The following is a 19,574-nucleotide window of genomic DNA, read 5'->3' on the forward strand; positions in this document are numbered from 1 at the left end:
AAGTACTAACAAGCCCACAGTTTGATTTTGATGGAATTTATCATTTTCGAAGATAGTGACTTCCAGATAGAGCAGAAAAAAAAATGTGGAAATTTCAAAAGTACTACAGTAGAAACAACAATATAATAAATCCTCCTTACCTGCCACCTGGCTTCAAGAATCACCAGCTGATGACCAGCCTTTTTGGATATTAATACCTCTGATTTCTGAAGCAAATTCAAGATAGCAAGTATATTATGTTCCTAATTTCTTCAGATTGCATCTTTAAAGACAAGGACTTAAAAAAAAATAGACAATACCATAATTATAAAAAATAATTATAAATTATAAATTATTATAATTATAAAAAACAATGGCACTAATTCATGATAATGAAAAGTCTCATTTTTCCCAGTTGTGTGTGTGTGTGTGTGTGTGTTTTAATAGGCTTCACACCCAACTGAGGCTTGAACTCACCACCCTGAGATTGAGTCTCATGCTCTGCTGACTGAGCCAGCCTTAAGTTTCCATTCTGATTTTATTTTTTAATGTAAGCTGTAAGCTTAACATGGGGCTTGAACTCAAGACCCTGAGATCAAGAATCACATGCTTTACTGACTGAGCCAGTCAGGTGTCCCCTAAATATTTTTTTAAGAATTTATTTGAATTAGGATTTATGTTAAGTTCTGTACATTAGTGATTGGTTGATATGTCTTTGGGGTTTTTTTGTCTTTTTTTTTTTTTTTTTTTAATGTCTAGGCTCCCCATCTTTTATTTGAAATTTGTTAGAAAACTTAGATACTTGTGTTGTAGAGTTTCCCAGGGTCTTGATTTTTGCTGATGTGGTGTCTTTTAACATGTACCTCTGTCTGCAGAGGACACCGTAGCTCTAGAGAATTAATCATATTCAGTATGCCTTTTTTTTTTTTTTAATTGGCAAACATGTCATAGGCAAGACATGAGAATGTTTTAGTATCTTGGCCAAGTTTTATTTGTTTAAAGGAATAACAGATTCAAATAGTTTTTTTCCTGTGAATTCAAGGATAGATATAGATGAGGAAGCATGTTGCAGTGAAGTGAACCATAGATTCTTCAATGTATTCTTCCTTAAGTAGTATAAACATACTTTTTTTGTTTATTTTTTGTCTAAACAGAAAGAAAAGTATCTTATTAAGCAGGAAAAAATTGGCCACTATCAGGTTGGCAAGGTAGCATCGTGTTTATATTATTTGTTGTTTGTACTCCCTGCTGAGAGAAAGATTGATTATCTGCAAAGTTGAGTAAGGTTATATCTTTGGAGAAATGCAAGAGTTGGGTTGCCTACCTAGGGCAAGGAATGTCAGATCAAGGTATTTACATCAAACTTAGCGTCTTCATTTTCTTGCTACATAAGAATTCTTTTTATTTTTTTATTTTGAGAGAGAGAGTGAGAGCTCGAGAGCGGGAGCAGGGGAGGGGTAGAGCAAAAGGGAAAGATAATCCTAAGCAGGCTCTGTGCTATCAGTGCAGAACCTCATTCAGGTTCTGAGTGTGGGGCTCAAACTCAGTAACTGTGACATCATATCCTGAGCCAAAGTCAAGAGTCAGATGTTTAACCTACTGAGTCACCCAGGTGCCCCGGATTGTTACAGTTTCTAAAATTCATGAGTAGGGGATAGAACTTAATAACAGTAAACTTTAACCTTTTCACTTAAAAAAAAAATCCAAGGATTTAGGATTTACCTTAGATAAGGACTACATCCAGTTCACAGTAATGTAAAATAAAAAGCGTTAATGTAGAGGGGTGCCTGGGTGGCTCAGTTGGTCAAGTGTCCGACTTCAGCTCAGGTCATGCTCACAGTTCGTGAGTTCAAGCCCCGCGTTGGACTCTGTGCTGACCTCTCAGAGCCTGGAGTCTGCTTCAGATTCTGTGTCTCCCTCTTTCTCTGCTCCTCCCCTGTTCACAATCTGTCTGTTTCTCAAAAATAAACAAACATTAAAAAAAAAAAGTTAATGTAGAGATACCCATATATACAAAATCTAGCACTTTTTTTTTTTTTTTTTTAAATACAGTGCTTAAGAGTTTAATCACCTTGGGGTTAGTCAGTGGAGCATGTGACTCTTCATCTTGGAGTCATGAATTCAACCTCCACATTGAGGGTACAATTTACTTGCAAAAAAAAAAAGTTTAGTCACCTTAAAACACCTCTTCTTGCAGATACAGTTATAGTTCACTTAGTGATGGTGACTTTTAAGTGAGGAATAACTAATCTATATGAAACTTTGTTTCTTGATCCTGAAATTACATTGAGAAGCAAAATTTGGTAAATTAGTTTTACCTTTCAGTATCAAGTATACCAAATTTTAAAACAGCTCAGTCCAGCTGAAAGATGTAAACTGTGTATATATGCAATTTTAAGGTTTCTATTAGCCACAGTAAGAAGTAAAAAGTAACTGGTAAAATTAATATTTGTATTTTATATGAACCAATTCATCTAAAATTTTAATCTTTTAACATGTGATCAGTATTAAAAATTGTTGAGAAATTTTATATTTTCTGTACTAAATCTTCAAAATCTGTTACATTTTATACTCACAGAATAATTCAGACTGGACTTGCCACATTTTAAGCCTCATGTGGCTAGTGGCTATTCCATTGGACAGAGTTGTTTTAAGACCTACAGCTTTTAAAATAACTTTTTAAAAATGAGTCTTGCTGGAAAAAATGCATTGGTATTTATAAAATTAGTTTAACTGTGAAAAAATATGGAATGATTGTCTCTTTTTTAAGAGAAGGATTAATTTTCAGTGTGACTCAAACATATTACAGGTTTTGTACCTAAGTATTCCCTTGTGATCACCCTAATTTTCAAGGAAGATATGTGCAATAGGCTTTATTGTGTTAATGTACTTTAGAGTTATACAGGCCATGAGCATTTTGTTTAAATAGTGACTCCCTAATATTCAAACTGCATGTGTTCCTATGGTTGGTTGAAATACTGGTGATGACTCTGGTTAAAGGCTCATTTTCAGATTAAGTTAGTTATGAAGACTACAGAAATCTTTGGTTATTCAGGAATCAAGGATCAAATCAATTTTCGAACTGTTCTGTCATATTGCTTTGGATGTATCTTAAAGAAGTATAAGAATTTTGTATTCCTCTATCGATGGGACATTGTCTCCTATGAGCAGTGTGTACTTGCAAGCATTAGTAATAGACATTCAGCCTTTCTTGGACCCCACCAAGTATATGGGCCCCATCCATATGTTAAAGGCTATGAGACTGTTGTACACAGATGAAGATGATGAGGTGTGCAACTTTATTTTTTTATTACATTATTATTATTGGTATTAGTATTTTAGGGAAAGGGAGAGAGAGAGAGAATCTTAAGCAGGCTCAGCGCGGAGCCAGGTGCGACTCTCGATCCCATGATACCCTGGTATCATGACCTGAGCTGAAATCAAGAGTTGGACGCTTAGCTGACTGAGCCACCTTGTTTTGTTTTGTTTTGTTTTGTTTTATTTTATTTTATTTATTTTATTTTAAAGTTTATTTTGACAGGGAGAGAGAATGTGAGTGCGCAAGCAGGGGAGGGGCAGAAAGGGGGAGAGAGAGAGAGAGAGAGAGAGAGAGAGAGAGAGAGAGAATCCCAAGCCACCTAGGCTCCCCAAGGTGTGCAACTTTAAAACACAAATACACCTCTTTTATTTGAGGGGACTAAAACATGGATGTGTTCCCGTGGGGATCTGGGAGTGAGGGGGTGATGAAGAAACACTTGAGATTTTTACTTAGAATTTTTGTTGATGGTGCCTGGATGTCTCAGTTGGTTGAACGTCTGACTCCTGATAACAGCTCAGTCATGATCTTGTAGTTGTGTGGTTGAACCATGTGTCAGTTCAGTGTGGGGCTTGCTTGGGTCTTCTCTGCTCTGCTCTTCTCTGCTCTGCTCTGCTCTGCTCTGCTCTCTCATGCACACTCTCTCCCCCTCACATGTGTGTGCATTCTCTCTCAAAATAATAAACTTTACGCAAAAAAGAATTTTTGTTTATTCCTTGTTTGAGCAATGTTGAGTAAATTGCAAATTATGAGCCAGGCAATTTGCTAAGCACTTGAACATACAACAGTGAATAAGATGGAAATAATTTTGCCCTCCTGGAACTTGCCCCCTACTGATATCAGTAGATTATCAGTGGTCCCCAGAGAATCTGATTTAGGAGGTCTTCATTGGGGCCCTGAAATCTTTAAGAAAGCCCTCCTGGGTCTAACGTAATTGATCCTTAGACCGCACTTGGAATCATATCTTTTTACCTTTATAGTTAAGGGGACAACATACTTTGTCTTATTTTCCTTTCTCCCATCCAGTATTCAGTTCACTAGGATCTGGCATCCTCTTTAACTGTTGGAGCAAATATGTTTTTCTTTACAGTACTTGTGACCTTCTGTCAATTCCGTAAGTGAATTCAATTTTTAACAAATTATTATTTTTTCTTTTTTTAAATAGGCTCCACGACCATTATAGAGCCCTTTCACAGAAATTCTTTACCTGAGATGTACCTGATTTACCCCTAAATCTCCATGTTGCGCCCTCCTTCCTGTTTCTACTGACCATTTTTTAAGACTGTCCTAAAATGTCTGATTTCTTTTGCTAGACTGTAAAATGTTTGGGAAAGAGAAAACTGGTATTACAACACTAGTTAGAACTGTTGGAATCTAGAACTGGTTTCTCTTGCTTCATTTTATGTTATACTACAGGTTGGAAATAAGGCTGATTCCCCCATAACAATTAGGTTTATTTTATAAAACAAAATCAAAATTTGAAAACTGCCCATGATTCTACCAGCCAGAGTGTGTAATGATCCCTTTTACCTGGATCTCTGGGTTCTTTGTAGTTTTCTCTATTTACAAGTTTAAGGTCTTTGAGCATGTTACAGCTTTATATAAGGAAATAACAACAACAAAAAAGAGAATACTTGAGTTAGAGGCTACATCTCTAGTCAGAGGCTTTGATAACAGATGACCAAGTCAGTGATGAGTCAGGGTTATTTATGCCAGTTGCCCCTTTGCATCAGCAAGGTATATTAAACTTTTTAAAAATTGAGGTTGACCTTTTAAAGAGCTACTTAAAATTCTTAACTGTATAAAATAAAAAAGGAGATACTTGTATGTAAATATTGAATACTATTAATACAGGTAATTAGCAGTTTTGATTTTGGCTGAGTAAAACTGCTTTTTACATATAGATTGAATTGGTTGGGCACAACTGGAATGAAAATCTGAGCTAGTACAGAGTGCCTCCAAGTGGTGGATTTAAGAGGCTTAAAAATGGTCCAAATGTGGACGATGTGTCCCACTTGTTTGAATAAGAAAACAAGGCAAAGAGAAACCTGTTAATATTAGACTTAGTTTTCTCTTCCTGCCTTCTGCTGGTATTAGCCCCTTAGATTGTGATGAGAGCCTGAGTCTCCTTATGAAGTGGGAATTTAGTGATTCCCTTGATTTGTATAAGTATTGATGGAAAGGGGTGTGACAGAGCCTTTTGGGAGAAATAAGATGAAGAAAATACACATTCAGGATCTGTAGGTAGTTTGGACAGAAGGTTGCAAGCCTTAATACATTTTTGTTTCTTGCATTGGTACTTATTGTGAAATGACTGCCTTCAGAAGTGCCTGATGGCGTGTGTATACAGTTGTCCTGGGCAGTTGAGTTAGCCAAGTTTTCAGCATTGTTGCCTTCCTTTCTTGTTATTAATATGTAACCTTGTCCTTTTAATGTCAGTATTGAGTCTTGATGTGTAAATGATCATCATATGGTTTAAAGCTGTAGGGAAAAGTGAAAGTTTTGTGTAGGATTAACCTATACTTGACCTTTAGGGTTTAACAAAAATTATAGCCTGTAATTTTTCTGAAGTCATTTGATGTGGTTACATTATTGGTTGGATTATAAGTGAAATCAATAAAATAGAATATAGTGTAATTAAGGGGATAGGCTCTGGAGCTAGAATGCCCAGAGGTGTATTCTGACCCTGCTACACATCAGCAGTGTGTGTTTGGACAAGTTAAACTTAAGCTGTTGTTTCCTAATCGATAAAATGCTGTGAGGGTTGAATGCAGACACTGTCATAAGCAGTGTGTACTGCTATAACAAAATACCACAGACCGCGGGGCTTAAACGATAGACATTTATTCATCACAGTTCTAGAGCCTGGGAAACCCTCAAAGTGCAGGCAGTTCTTTCTGTTCTTGATAAGGGTCTGCTTTTCCTGGCCTGTAGAGAGATACCTCCTTGCTGTGGCTCACATGGCCTCTCCTCAGCATGTGCCGGTGGAGAGACCCCTGGTCTTTCTTTTTGCAGAGATCGCAATCCTGGGTGTCCAGCTGGCTCAGTCAGAAGAGCATGTGACTCTTGATCTCGGGATTGTGAGTTTGACCTCGGGGTTGTGAGTGTGAGCCCTGCACTGGGGGAAGAGAGTACTTAAAAAATAAATAAGTTTTTTTTTTTTTTGGAAAAAGTTTGTTGTCTAGAAATATAAAAAATTCCCCACAAAAGATGCTATTCTCTCATTTCCCCATCTTCTTCCTCTTCAACACCCCTGATGTAAAGGACTTAAAAAACTTCACCCAAATGTCCAGACAATACTCCATCTATGTGTTCTTCTGTGTTTGCAAGCTGCATGTTCATATAGCCATCTATAGATTCCAAGGTAGCCTTTGTACTCCATTCCCCCTTAAGTTTCACCATTACCGGCCTTCCTGTTAATCCATTCAGGAAATGTTTGGGGTCGAGGGGCAAACTCATCGCTACTATAAGCAAATGCTGTGGGCCACTCGCCGCCGATCCAGCTGTTGTCTGTCCCTCATGACTGGAGTAGCTATGGTTGGGTGCGAATCACGGAGCTTCAATAAATAAATTCTTAAAAAAAAAAAAATCATACTTGTATTATGGAGGCTTCACCCTCATGACCTCATCTACATCCTAGTACTTTTCAAAGGCCGCTTTGGTACGTAGTACCATTACAAGGGAGATTATGGCTGCCACATAGGAATTTTGGGAGGTGGGAGGTGCAGGAACAAAAGTATTCTGTCCATAACAGACATGAAGCGTTTTCTTGTTTAAATTGTTTTTTTAGTTTATTTATTTATTTTGAAAGAGCAGGTGAGCAATTGGGGGGTGGGGGGAGCAGAGAGAGGGAGAAAGATAATCCCAAGCAGGCTTCCTGCTGTCAGCTTGGAGCCAAAGGTGGAGCTTGAACTCACAAACTGTCAGATGGTTATGTGAGCCGAAATCAGAAGTGGTACACTTAACCAACTGAGCCATCTAGGCCTCTCTTGTTTACTTTCTTACCTGCTGTCAGACCTTACAGTGGAAGAAAAGATGCAAATATCAAAGACACTTGGCAACAACCTAGTAATCTAAAATTTGAATTGAAAGTAATCAGCATGAACACATGGTTTATTTCTCTTTCACACAAAATGTATATATTTTCCAGCTGTGGCCTAGGAGTAATGACCAACCCAATAATAATGAACACTCTAGTGACTAGATTGTGTCTCAGTGTATTATTTCTGATTAAAAAGGACTAGCACTTTATGTAGAAAAAGCTGATTGCAGATGGGGCTAGGAACTGTGCCGGCTGAACCTGGATTGTTCTGTTGTAACAGAAAGCAAAGGAGTTCTCCTAGGTTATTGGAGTCCTGTCACAAGATGCAGGAGTCAATATGAAGAAGCTTGCATTGACTGACTAAAGATGAGGTATTTGGAGCATCAAAAGGAATTAATGCATTAGATTGATACACTCAAAATATCTATGACTGTGAATTTATGATACTGAAAAGAAGTAAACATTTGGTCCTCTTTGGACAATGCCAGAACGCCAATTCCTTATTCTGAAAATACAATTGTGAAATAACAATGCCTTTGAACTGCTGAAAGAAGAGATGGAGATGAGGATTTTCATGAAGCTGATTTATTTTGGAACAAAAAGTGCTTTAACGAAAGGTGCTTTAATGAAATTGCTGAAACGAAATGGTACCTTAGAGAAATGTACAGAATGCCTTGCAGATGAAGAGAGGCATTTATGTCCTGGCTAGTACCCTTCTCTTGTAAACTGTGTATTGTCTTGAGGGTTTCATCTCCTTTGCTTCTAGGCTGCTCTTCTACTCTTCTGAGGCGTTGGAGAAAGCCCTGAAGTAAAACAGAGATGTCTGAGTGTGTGCTTAGGGGTGGAAGGAGGCAGAGCAAACCTCACTGCCACAGCTGTGGATGAAATCAGACCCGAGTGAGGGGTTGTGATAAGAGGCACAAAACCATCCGCTGCAGAAGGGAAATAATCAATTATTTATCCTGTCTTCACTGTACCTACTGTGCTTCAGAGTTCCAAATATTTGACAAGAGAAAGTGTTTTTTTTGTTTTTAAATAACGCTAGGTTTTTGTTTTTTTTTTTAATGTTGTTACTTATTTGGGGGAGAGGGGGAGAGAAGGAAAGAGGATTGGAAATGGGCTCTGCGCTGACACCAGAGGACCCGATGTGGGGCTTAAACTCATGAACTGTGAGATTATAACCTGATAACCTGAGCTGAAGTCAGATGTTTAAGTGACTGAGCCACCCAGGCACCCTAAGAGAAAGTTTTTGTTTTGTTTTTAATACTGATGGATCGGTTCATTTATTTATTCATTCATTTTATTTTTGAGAGAGGGCACAAGTTAATCCCTGGAGGGGCAGAGGGAGAGAGAGAGCACGCATGAGCGAAATGGGGCTTGAGTTCTACCCGAAGTGGGAGCTCACCCAGTGGGCTCAAACTCATGAACCATGAGATCATGACCTGAGCGAAGTCATGCTTAACACCTGAACCTCAGGCACCTGAGAAAGTTGTTCTTAATAGAAGAACTCAAGCTAAAAAAAAAAAAAAAAAAAATACAGAAGCCATGATAAAATGAGAAAGTTAGTTTCAACCTTGAATGAAATAATGGATTTAGGTAGTGATCATTCATGATTGCAGCATCACAGAAAGACAGCTAGAGATAACACATCTCCTTGTGGAAGTATAAAACACTGCTTGTGATAAATTATTGTATCTCCCCAAACAAACAACAACAAAAAACAAATTGAATCTTCAGATCTAATTACTACATTTACAGGGGACAGAGGAGAATACTAAACAGCACCATGGGGGTGTAATTAGCAAAATCCACGCAGTGAAGAATCTATAGGACAAATGACAGGATTTGGGTTTTTTCTCCCCCAAATAAGTTGCAAGGGGGGAAAAAAAAGGAAACATGGGTTATGAGACTAGAATCATAATCAGCCAAATGCAGTGTATATAGCTCTTTTGGGATACTGATTGAGCAAATTTAATTTTTTTAAATTGTAGAACTGTGACTAGATATTTAATATTAAATTTTTGTTCATTTTTAAGGATTGATAATAGTATTTTGCCTACTTAATCATTTTAAAAGAGAGATGAATATTCATAAATAAAAGGTATAAGAATGACAAATTTGGTACAATGAGTACATTCCAGGAGGCAGGTATTTGGAGTGGGAGAGAAGCATGGGTAGCTTCAATTGTCTTGTTCTAATTATTTGGGTGGTTGTGTTCCTAGATGTTTTATGCTTTATAATATAAAAATATTACATATCATTGTATATGAAATTCAACATACTAAACAATTACTGAAAACGACACAAAAGGGATACAGTGGATGAAATTCAGAATGAGTAATCATGCAGGATTTATGACGTGTCAAGTAAATGGCAAAAAGAACTCTGCACATATGTACATCTGGTTGGGATCTTTTCTTTCCTTCCCCTCCCCTCCCAAGCTCCACACCCAATGTGGGGCTTGAACTCAGAACCCTAGGTTCGTGAATCACATGCTCTACCAACTAATCTAGCCATGCACCCCTTAACTCTCATCAGAATCCTGATACGAATAAGCCAGCTGTACAAAGATATTTATTAAACAACTGGAAATAGAGGGGATATATGATATCAAGGAATTTTTGTTAAACACTTTGAGGAGCAGTGATGGCTTTATAGTTTTTTTTTTTTTAAGTTTTAAATGTTTTATTTTTAAGCAATCTCTATACTCCTACTTAAAACCCCAAAATGAAGAGTTGCATGCTCTACCGACTTAGCCACCCAGCCATCCTTAAAGATTTTATTTTTAAGTAATTTCTACACTCCATATGGGGCTTGAACTTAAAAATCCCAAGATCAAGAGTTGTGTGCTCTACAGACTGAGTCAGCCAGTTTTATAGTTATTTAAATTTTTTAAATGTTTTATTTATTTTGAAAGCATGCACATGCTTTCATGAGAGAGGCAGAGGGAAAAAGAGGGAGAAACAGAATCTGAAGCTGACTCCAGGCTCTGAGCTGTCCGCACAGAGCCATATGCGGGGCTTGAACTCACAAACTGAGATCATGACCTGAGCTGAAGTCAAAAGCTTAATGGACTGAGTCATCACGACACCTCTATGGTTATTTTTAAACAAAAGTCCTTTTATAGCTGTTTACTGATGTACTTCTGCATGACAGGCCATGTAAGTGGAACTTGTCTGGTACTGGTTTGAGTTATAGATAAACAAGATAAGGTGATGGTACTTAATAAATGAACCTGGTATGGCATATGGAGGTTGATATTTTTCTAGTTTTATGTAATTTTGAAAATTGTTACAAAATCAGTTTAAATCAGTTGCATTGATTACTAAAGATCTTGAAGATGCTCTTTGGAATCTATGGGAGCTTCTCTGTTGCTCCTTTATTCTGTAATTAAACTTGCTTCTAATAGTATTTTTTCCTAGTAAAGAGTATTGAATTGTCATTATAACTAATATTTCAAGCACAGTAAGCATTTTTGAAGATTTTTATCTGTTATCTGAGAACTTAAACTTTACCTCATTTTTCCTTGTGGGGGGAAACCTTTAAATTCTATATGATAAAATAAATTCTGTTAAGGCTTTTTTTTTTTTTTTTTAAACAATAGTTGATTAAATGTTCCGGTTTTTCTCTCTCCTTATGAGGTGTAAGAAAATCATTGGAAATGCTAGTAGTTTCTGGTTAGAGCTGTGAATTCTTGTGTTTTTCTTCCCCTTTATAGATGATAATAAATTCTATAATCTATATTTATATAGATTTAAGTATCAGTTGATTGTTTATCAGTTGATTGCTTCTCAGGTGCCAAGCACTGTTCCAGTTTCTGAGAATGAGACGCTCTAATTGGTCTCTGTTCTCAAAGTGTGTGTTTCCTATTGTTTTTCAGGTGTATGTCAGGTGGAGGTAGAACACCAACTTAATTTGCTTCCTGATAGTTAAACTGAACTTTAATGATTAGGTAATCATACGGTAGATATGTATCAATATCTATTTTCTGGACTCTGAACTATTTAGGATCAAACCTAAATATAACCTAATGTTAAAAGCTGGGATGGGAGATGAGTGAAGCAAGTGATAGTATTTTTTTTTCTTTTTTTTTTCTTTTTTAAATGGATGAACTTGACAGGGCCCCTGGGTGGCTCAGTCGGTTAAGCGGCTGACTTCAGCTCAGGTCAGGATCTCTTGGTTTGTGAGTTTGAGCCCTGCTTCGGGCTCTGCACTGACAGAATGCTTTGCATTCTGTGTCTTCCTCTCTCTCTGCCCCTTGGCTACTCACATTCTGTGTCTCTCACTCTCAAAAATAAACATTAAAAAAACCAAAAAATGAATGAACTTGATTTACTTATATTATTTTTTCATAAAATCTAAACTTGTTTTATTTATTTGTTGGTTTAAAGTGATCTCTACATACAATGTGGGGCTCAGAGTCATGACTGAGATAAAGAGTTGCATGCCCTACCAACTGAACTAGCCAGGTGCCCTCTGGATTTACTTGTATTAATAGGGGGGAAAACCTAATACTGAGGTGGGGGGGAAGAAAAGAAAAATCACTTGGAAAACTTATATATAGCAAATTTACATATAAAAAATGTGGAATGCTTCATGAATTTGCATGTCATCCTTATGCAGGGGACATGCTAATTGCTCTATTGTTTCAGTTTTAGTGTATGTGCTGCCGAAGGGAGCATGGATCACGCAAGTGATGGGGCTTTGTGTACAGCCGACCTGATAAGTACAGTGGGGTGGGATGGATTTTCTCAAGTACTTCCCAGGTCAGAAGTTTGTTTTTTTGTGCTGGATGGTGAGAATTCATACCTTTGCTGGGACGCTTGTAATCTTGAGCCTTTTGACTCTTAAACTGGTAAGAAGGGAGCATGGGGTTAGGAGCAGAGGAGAAACTGCAGAGTTTTAAATAAGTTACTGACTGATTAAGTGGGAAAGAACAACTCTAGATGTGAGAAAAGTAACTATATGAAAATAATCCTGATGTTTGTCTAAAATGAAACTTGAGAGAATCCGATAATGGAAACTAGACAGCCATTTAGGAAAAAGAATTATTTTGGAGTAACTACCAATAAGTAAATGGATGTTGGATATACATTTTGAAGAATGCGTTGAGAAAACATGGCTAACGGATTACTTCTAATATATGAAAGATGGTATTCTATTCACAGAATTTCTTGGGAGCCCTGTGAGGTAGATACTTGTTTTTGTGATAAGAATAATTACCTGCTAGTTGACCTAAACTCTGTATGTACACTTACAGGTGTACTTGTGGAGAAAATTTTCGGTAATACGTATACCCACAAAAGAGTCCAATGGGGATGAATACTTAGTTACTTAAAACTGTGCTACTAATTCTTACTGTCAGGTGCTTGAATAAAACTTAGTACTTGCATTTGTGTAGTTGGATGTGTGTAGTAAATCTTAACTTCCTTGGTTACTCAGGATAAATAATTACATAATGTTGAGTAATATTTCTGCTCCCTACAGCAATATATAGCAATTGTGTAATCTGTGTATTACACATCTTAGTAGAGTATATTCTTAAAGGCCTGTATGGGAAATATAAAATTTATATATACAGAAGCAGAGAGAGCGCATGTGTCTTGCAGCTTTAACAATTAATAGCACATGAGTTACTATGAAAGAAATCCTAGGCTTAGCATTTCATGTGTAAATTCTGAGACTAAGGTGGTAGTTGAAATTTTTTTTCTCTTAAATTGACCTGCTGTCTTACCATCTCTATGGTGTATTGTCCCTGATGATTGTGCTTTGCTTTACGGTCCCATAAAAATAATTTAAAACTGCTTTTTCTTCCTCCTTAGTTTACAAACAGGATGTACCTGAGTTGGGTTAACTTACATGTTGTTTATAGTTTCCTAAGGGATAGGTGGTATCTGGTGTTTGTTCTCGTGCTTTGAGGGGAATGCAGAGACAAAGGACTAGGTTATGAATCTGATCTTGTGGTTTGCTGTGGTACTTCAAAATAAGTGGGTTATTTGACCAGGAAGGAAACTTCTAATTTTAGAAGTTAAGTAATTTAATTATTTCACTTGATATGTTAAGCCCAGTTGCTAAACTTTTTCTTTTTCTTTTTTCTTTTTTCTTTTTTAATACCTAGTTGACTATAAATTCCTTTCCCTTCTAAGGAGGTGATTTTGTGTGTGGCACCTATGGTACAATCTCACATAATTGATATCTCTTCCTCCCTTCCTCCCTCTGACAACATTTAAAACAGGGTAAAAGAAGAGAGGATATATACATTACAGTAAATATTGTATATAATCAATATTATGTGACCTACATATTTACATATGTGGGCATGTGAACTGAGGTCTTTTTTTTTTTTGGTATTGCGATAAGAAAATTTAATGAATCAGAGTGGTTAATAATAATTACACATGCAATGAGTTAAGCAGTATCCAAACGATTTACATACATATAATACCAAAGAGTTTAATGGACAACACAAAGATTCGCATATGTAAGATGCTGAGACATTTACAATTGTGTTAGGTGTCAGCAAAACCATGTAGTAATATTTTTGTATATATAACAAATGAATATAAAGAATGCTAAATAACTCTAATAGCAAGTTTGAGTAGGTAAGGAGACAAATTGACAGCATTTTTGATGAATAAAGACATGATGCACATTTCCAAACGGCAGCCAAAATAACCTCACTTGGAAAGGTTTTAGGCCTAACAAAGTCCATAAACTTGATGAAGGCAGAAATCTTAAATATATTTTTGAGTATTATGCAATGACAATAGAAACCATCAATTTAAGTAAAATCAAAAAGTAATACCTAGCTAAATGCATATTTCATTTAAGATCTTTTATATAACTACTAGCTAGAAAATTCAAACGACTTTTTCCTTAAGTTCTTATTTTAATTTGAGTTAGTTAACATACAGTGGTAAGGTCAGGATTTTAATGTTTTTTTTGTACCATGGAGTCCTTTGGTAGCCTGAAAGTTAGGGATATCTTAGGATGTTTTTCAAGGCATAAAATACATAGGATGATAGGAAGTTAATTATTTTGAAATACATTTAGTAAAATGTTAAAACTCATAGTTACAATATGTACTTAACATAGTAAGTTCTAGCAACATGTCTAAGTTTCACAGTAATGGGTGTAGATGATAAAGGTCTGCAACAAGTTATAGTGATACAAAAATATCTGATGTTAATGTCAAAATTACAAGTAGTGTGATTCTACTAAACTTACATGCCAACATTCATAATTAAAGGAGTGCTAAATTTCATGTAGGGGATAGTGAAAAAATAAATCAGTGGTTTTTACTCCCCCTCCACCCATCCAGATTTCCCAAATCTGTCTATGGTCCCCTTGGCTGTGATCTCAGATTAAGAACATTTGTAGTACGGCCCCATAAATTAAAAAAATTTTTAATGTTTATTTATTCTTGAGAGAGAGAGAGTGAGCACAAGCAGGGGAGGGGCAGAGAGAAAGGGAGACAGAATCTGAAGCAGGCTCCAGGCTCCCGAGCTGTCAGCACAGAGCATAATGCCGGGCTTGAACTCCCCAACTGTGAGATCATGACCTGAGTTGAAGTTGGAAACCGACTGAGCCACCCAGGTGCCCCAGTGTGGCTTTTAAAATAAGCTGTAATAATCCAATGCTGCTGGATCTCCAAATGGTCTCAGTATGCATCCTGTGATTAACTTTGTCTCCTTTTTCCTTCTTTGATTGTGTTTTCTTACTGCGTATTGCCTTGTAGTTAATGTAAATATTTTAAAGCATCCATGGTGGCTATTAATGTCTTTGGCTTTCATACTCTTTTTTCTTTTATAAAACATTTTAATTCTTCTGCAGGATCCGGAAACTTCAGATAAGGAATATTCCGCCTCACTTACAGTGGGAGGTAAGAATTTCTATATTTAAAGTTAAGATTTCTGTATTTAAGCTTATTGTTTTTAGTTTTTCGAAGGGTTTTTCTCGTTCCCTCAACTCTGGGTTGTGCTAAAACACAAAATTCTTCTCTCTTGTGTATGTCTTGCTGTGGGCTTTTCTCTGCAGGAGCATAGTGTCTCTCTTAAAAATCTGCTCATTAAAATAAAAAAAAAATCTGCTCTTTGATATACTTTAATGGGGTAGTTTTCCTCATTCAGTCCCATCCTAACAGAATCTTGTTTGGGATCTTTCTGATGAGTTCTCCAGTTATATTTAAATATGAACTTCCCTCCTTGGCACATTTTTTAAAGACACCTACCTGCTATTTATACTTTATTTTAAAATGTGAGCTCAGCTTTCTTTTGTTCAGATGGTGGCACTGTAGTAACTGTATAAACAAACCATTTAGCACAGTTGAATAGCCAGTGTCCGTAATTTCCAAAGGATAATAATGACGTCATGGTGAGAATTTGAGATATCAGTGGTTGAATAAATAAAATGTCTTTTGACTCTTGCTGATGATGGAACCTGAAAGTTCTTAAAATTTGGGACAGATGGTGCAGGGAAAACTCCTCAGCTTGCATGTATTTTTAATATAAAAACAAAGAGTAACTAGCTTTGTGTGTTTCATATTAGTTTTCTGAAATGACATTTGATGAGTCAGTCACTAAACCAGAACCTTCACCAAAATGCAAAGGATGGTTGAAAAGTTTCTTTTATGGTCTGAGGTATGATTCGTCCAATGTCTCAGTTGGTAACAAATCATTTATGCTCATGATATTTTATACAGCATTTATTTTCAGAACAATATAATTGGGTTTAAACTTTGTTGGAAGAGGTGGTTCTTTGATATATACTGAATATTTTCCAAGTTATATAATGTATAGAAAGTATATTTTTATAGATGGAAACAGTGACTTTTAAGATTAAACCTAATGGATTTTCCTGTTTTAGATTAACATTGGTTTAGGAACTTGAGTAGCTTGGAGCGTGGGTACCCAAATCAAGTGTCATGGTAATCAAGATTACTGATTGGATCCCCTTATTTTAACATGGGGCATGTTAAATATGAGTTTCTGTTTGAGAACTAAATCTAGTGTAGCTTTCAATGAAATCGTCAAAATGGTAGTCGTCAATTTTAAGTGAGTGAATATTGGCGTACTAGCACATCAGCTGTAGGCAAGTGGCAGTTCATTCATAAGATCTCTTCAAATTTAGATTACAGTGACTTCTGAAGCATTTACTTTATTGTATTTTTGGTGGCTTCTCAAGCTTTTAGTTTACTGTATTATTTCTCATTCTGGATAAAATTTAATTTATGAGAATAAATCTTTATTTGCCATATACAACTTTTTCTTTTATATTTCATTTTATCCTCCCACTAATCTTTTGAGGTAAGGTGAAATTGGAGATGTTAACTCCATTTTCAGATGGATAAATATGGGCACAGGATTCAAAGAATTAAGTAGGAATGAATACTAAATTGTAAGCTTGGAAGTAGACTTTGAAACTCTTGACTTTTGACCTCTTACATTTTTTAAAAATGTTTGAAATACTGATAAAACCAATTTGGTGAGGAATAGAATGAGTTATTGTGATGTTTCCTTTCCTTGAAGACTTGAATGAACACCATCTGTTACTTCCTTTTTGAGATGAGTCACTTTTTATAATGTTTTATTTGTACATACTGAGTATGGTGTCTGTCTTGTGCCAAAGCCTTATTGTAGGCAGTGATAATTTTGGATTTAAAAGTCCAGATTGCCTTTATAATGGAGGGGTTAAACTTTGAATCCACTCATTAATCTTAGTTTCACTGATAATGGAATGGCCAGATGTTGCGTACTTCCTGATTTGATGAAATAGCAAATACACAGAAACACGGGTGAAATATTCTTGTCTAAAAAATAGAGATTTGACTGTATTCAATTTCAGTCTAACTTTGAATTACCAAAACTAGAGAGGATAGAGGCACAACTTTAAATGATGCCACGAAGAAACAACTAGTCAAGCCCGGAATGTGAGACATTCCACAGGACAAAAGATACTGTTCTACTAGTCAAACAATGGCATGTTAAAACGGAAGGCAACTGGTAAGGAATAAGTCTTAAAAGGATAACAAAAAAGCAAGTGTATACTTAGAATAAGTGATTGGTGAATCATGTAAAGAGTCCCTTCAAGCAGTGTGAAGTATTTAGAAAAGCCTTAGTTTTTTTTGTAGGTGGCCTTTGGGGTCAGACTTGGAATTGTATCCTAGCTTCACTACTTTATAGTTGTGTGATCTCTGAGCAGGTTTTTCTGAGCCTCATTTTCCTAATTTCTAACATCAGGATGAGGATAGTAGCCACCTCATTGGGTTGCTGTAAACCTTTATAGGTTGATGTACACTAAAGCCCTTAAAAAGTGCTTGATATGTGTAAATGCACGCTACGTTTTAGCTTAGGAAATGAACAACAAATTCACCTCCTCTTAACCTTGAGTTCTGGTGCTTATCTCGGTCAGGTCCAGGCTGGAGCCAGCAAACGCTAGGTATTTCATCAGGGGAAATTTAATGTAAAGAATTACACAGGTGCTGGAAGACTGCAAGGGAAAAAAGAGGATCCAGAGGCGGTGGCTGCAGGGAGTAGTTACCATCCTGAAGGCTGAGGTGTCGAAGCAAGAAGTTGAGATGATTAGATCTTTGTAACTTGGAAAGAGAGCCCTGAGTAGTTGAGACTCTGAACAAGCGTTGTAGCTGCTCCCTGGCATAGGGGAGAAAGAAGGGAGGTGATAAAGCTGGTTTTAGGAGTGCCCATGGCATTTAGAGACTGAAACCCACTGCTGATACGAACTGCTGACAAATGGGGGAAGAGCCTGTCTTATCTCCTCCATTGTCTTCCAGTCTGTGAAGCTAACAGAACCATAGGCAAAGGAGTGCTTTTGTTTTTATTTGTTTTTAATTTTTTTTAATGTTTGTTTATTTTTGAGAGAGAGAGAGTGTGTGTGTGTGAGCGGGAGAGGAGCAGAGAGAGAGGGAGACACAGAATCCAAAGCAGACTCCAGGCTCTGAGCTGTCAGCACAAAGCCTGACACAGGGCTCGAACCCACAAACTAAGATCGTGACCTGAGCCGAAGCTGGACGCTCAACCAACTGAGCCACCTGGGTGCCCAAAAGGAGTGCTTTTAAAGAGTGCAGAGTCCTAAGCTCAGCATTGAAACGTTGAAAGGTGGACCTGGAACCAAGAGCTTAATATCCAGCCAGAGTTCTAACCCACAAGTGAAATTCCACCACTGTTCTGCCAGTCCTGTTGTAAGCCATTTTCTGTGAGGTCACTGCAGAGGTGACAGAATCTGGGACCTTGGTAGAAACACTGGATGTGATGCTCTGTGGCATTTTATTAAATCCGTTGCTGGATCGTTAATTATTTTATTCCATTATGACTTTTTTTAATATTTGTGTTCGTGTATTGTTTCTTTTTTCTTTATATTGCCATATACTGAATGATCAGAAGGGGATTCCTTTCAAGTTCTCTGTATAGTGCATCTTGCATCCTGGGTATGCCAGGCAGAGGTTAAATGGTTTCTAACTATGTAGTTATGGTTAATGATAAAGCACTTAGGGGCCCTGGATTGGCCAACTGTTTGACTGCTTAAGTGTTTTTGGCAGATAAAAATATGAGGAAACTAACTTTGTGAAGGACCTACTGCTGGAGAATTAGGTGGTTTTGTTTTCCCCCCAGTATGTGGAATGTAGCAGTAGAAGGGAAATTAGAAGAAAATTTTGTTTCTCTACCTCCCATCCCCTTGCTTGAGATACTTGGAAGATTTTTGGTGTGACCAAAATGCTAGAAGGGCCACATCTACAAAGAGTCCTGATGGCCTACAGGCCTGGGTCCTCAGATGCCCAGAGGGACGTGGACATGAGTGCTAAGGATTTGAGGGGATGCCTTCTTGGACAAACAGCATGCAGGTGTGGGATTGTTTGAGTCCCAGCAGAACCCCGGACTTTAAAAGCCTTTGAGAACACTTGGTTTCTTCTTACTCAATGTCTCAGATGGGCCCCATTTCCTAAATTTAAAGAATGTCTTTCTGCATTTAAAAAAAAAAATTGCCAAAGCCTCAGGAAAGGACTTTTCAAGGAGAATTTTTTCCAATTTCATTGTCTTACTACTGTCCAATCTAAATAATCAAAATTCCTAATAAGTACTCACAGAACTCCAAAAAGGAGTACCTTCTCTGAAAGAAATGTAAGACTCAATAATTATGTAAATGAAATGTTTTAAAGGTTGAGTTAGGTTCTCATTTTTGGGTTGGGCAGTAATAGTAGAATGATGTTCCCAGAGTTACTGG

General features: G+C 36.9%; 1 protein-coding gene, 1 non-coding gene and 1 pseudogene across 4 annotated transcripts in view; 1 reads left to right on the plus strand and 2 right to left on the minus strand.

Moving 5' to 3' along the window:
• IGF2BP3 (insulin like growth factor 2 mRNA binding protein 3) overlaps positions 1-19,574 on the plus strand; it is a 151,308-nt gene that overhangs the window by 32,213 nt on the left and 99,521 nt on the right. For all 3 annotated transcript variants that reach the window (XM_015080556.3, XM_027075121.2, XM_053218305.1), the window contains exon 3: positions 15,171-15,219. In XM_015080556.3, the coding sequence (XP_014936042.1) occupies positions 15,171-15,219 (49 nt within the window). The remainder of the gene's footprint in view (positions 1-15,170; positions 15,220-19,574) is intronic.
• LOC106982372 (small nuclear ribonucleoprotein F-like) lies at positions 6,509-6,941 on the minus strand (annotated as a pseudogene).
• On the minus strand, positions 11,916-12,019 carry LOC113604266 (U6 spliceosomal RNA). The gene has a single exon (XR_003426144.1). It is a non-coding gene; the product is annotated as a U6 spliceosomal RNA (small nuclear RNA).

The sequence above is a fragment of the Acinonyx jubatus genome, chromosome A2 (assembly GCF_027475565.1).
Source record: "Acinonyx jubatus isolate Ajub_Pintada_27869175 chromosome A2, VMU_Ajub_asm_v1.0, whole genome shotgun sequence".
Taxonomy (NCBI): Eukaryota; Metazoa; Chordata; class Mammalia; order Carnivora; family Felidae; genus Acinonyx; species Acinonyx jubatus.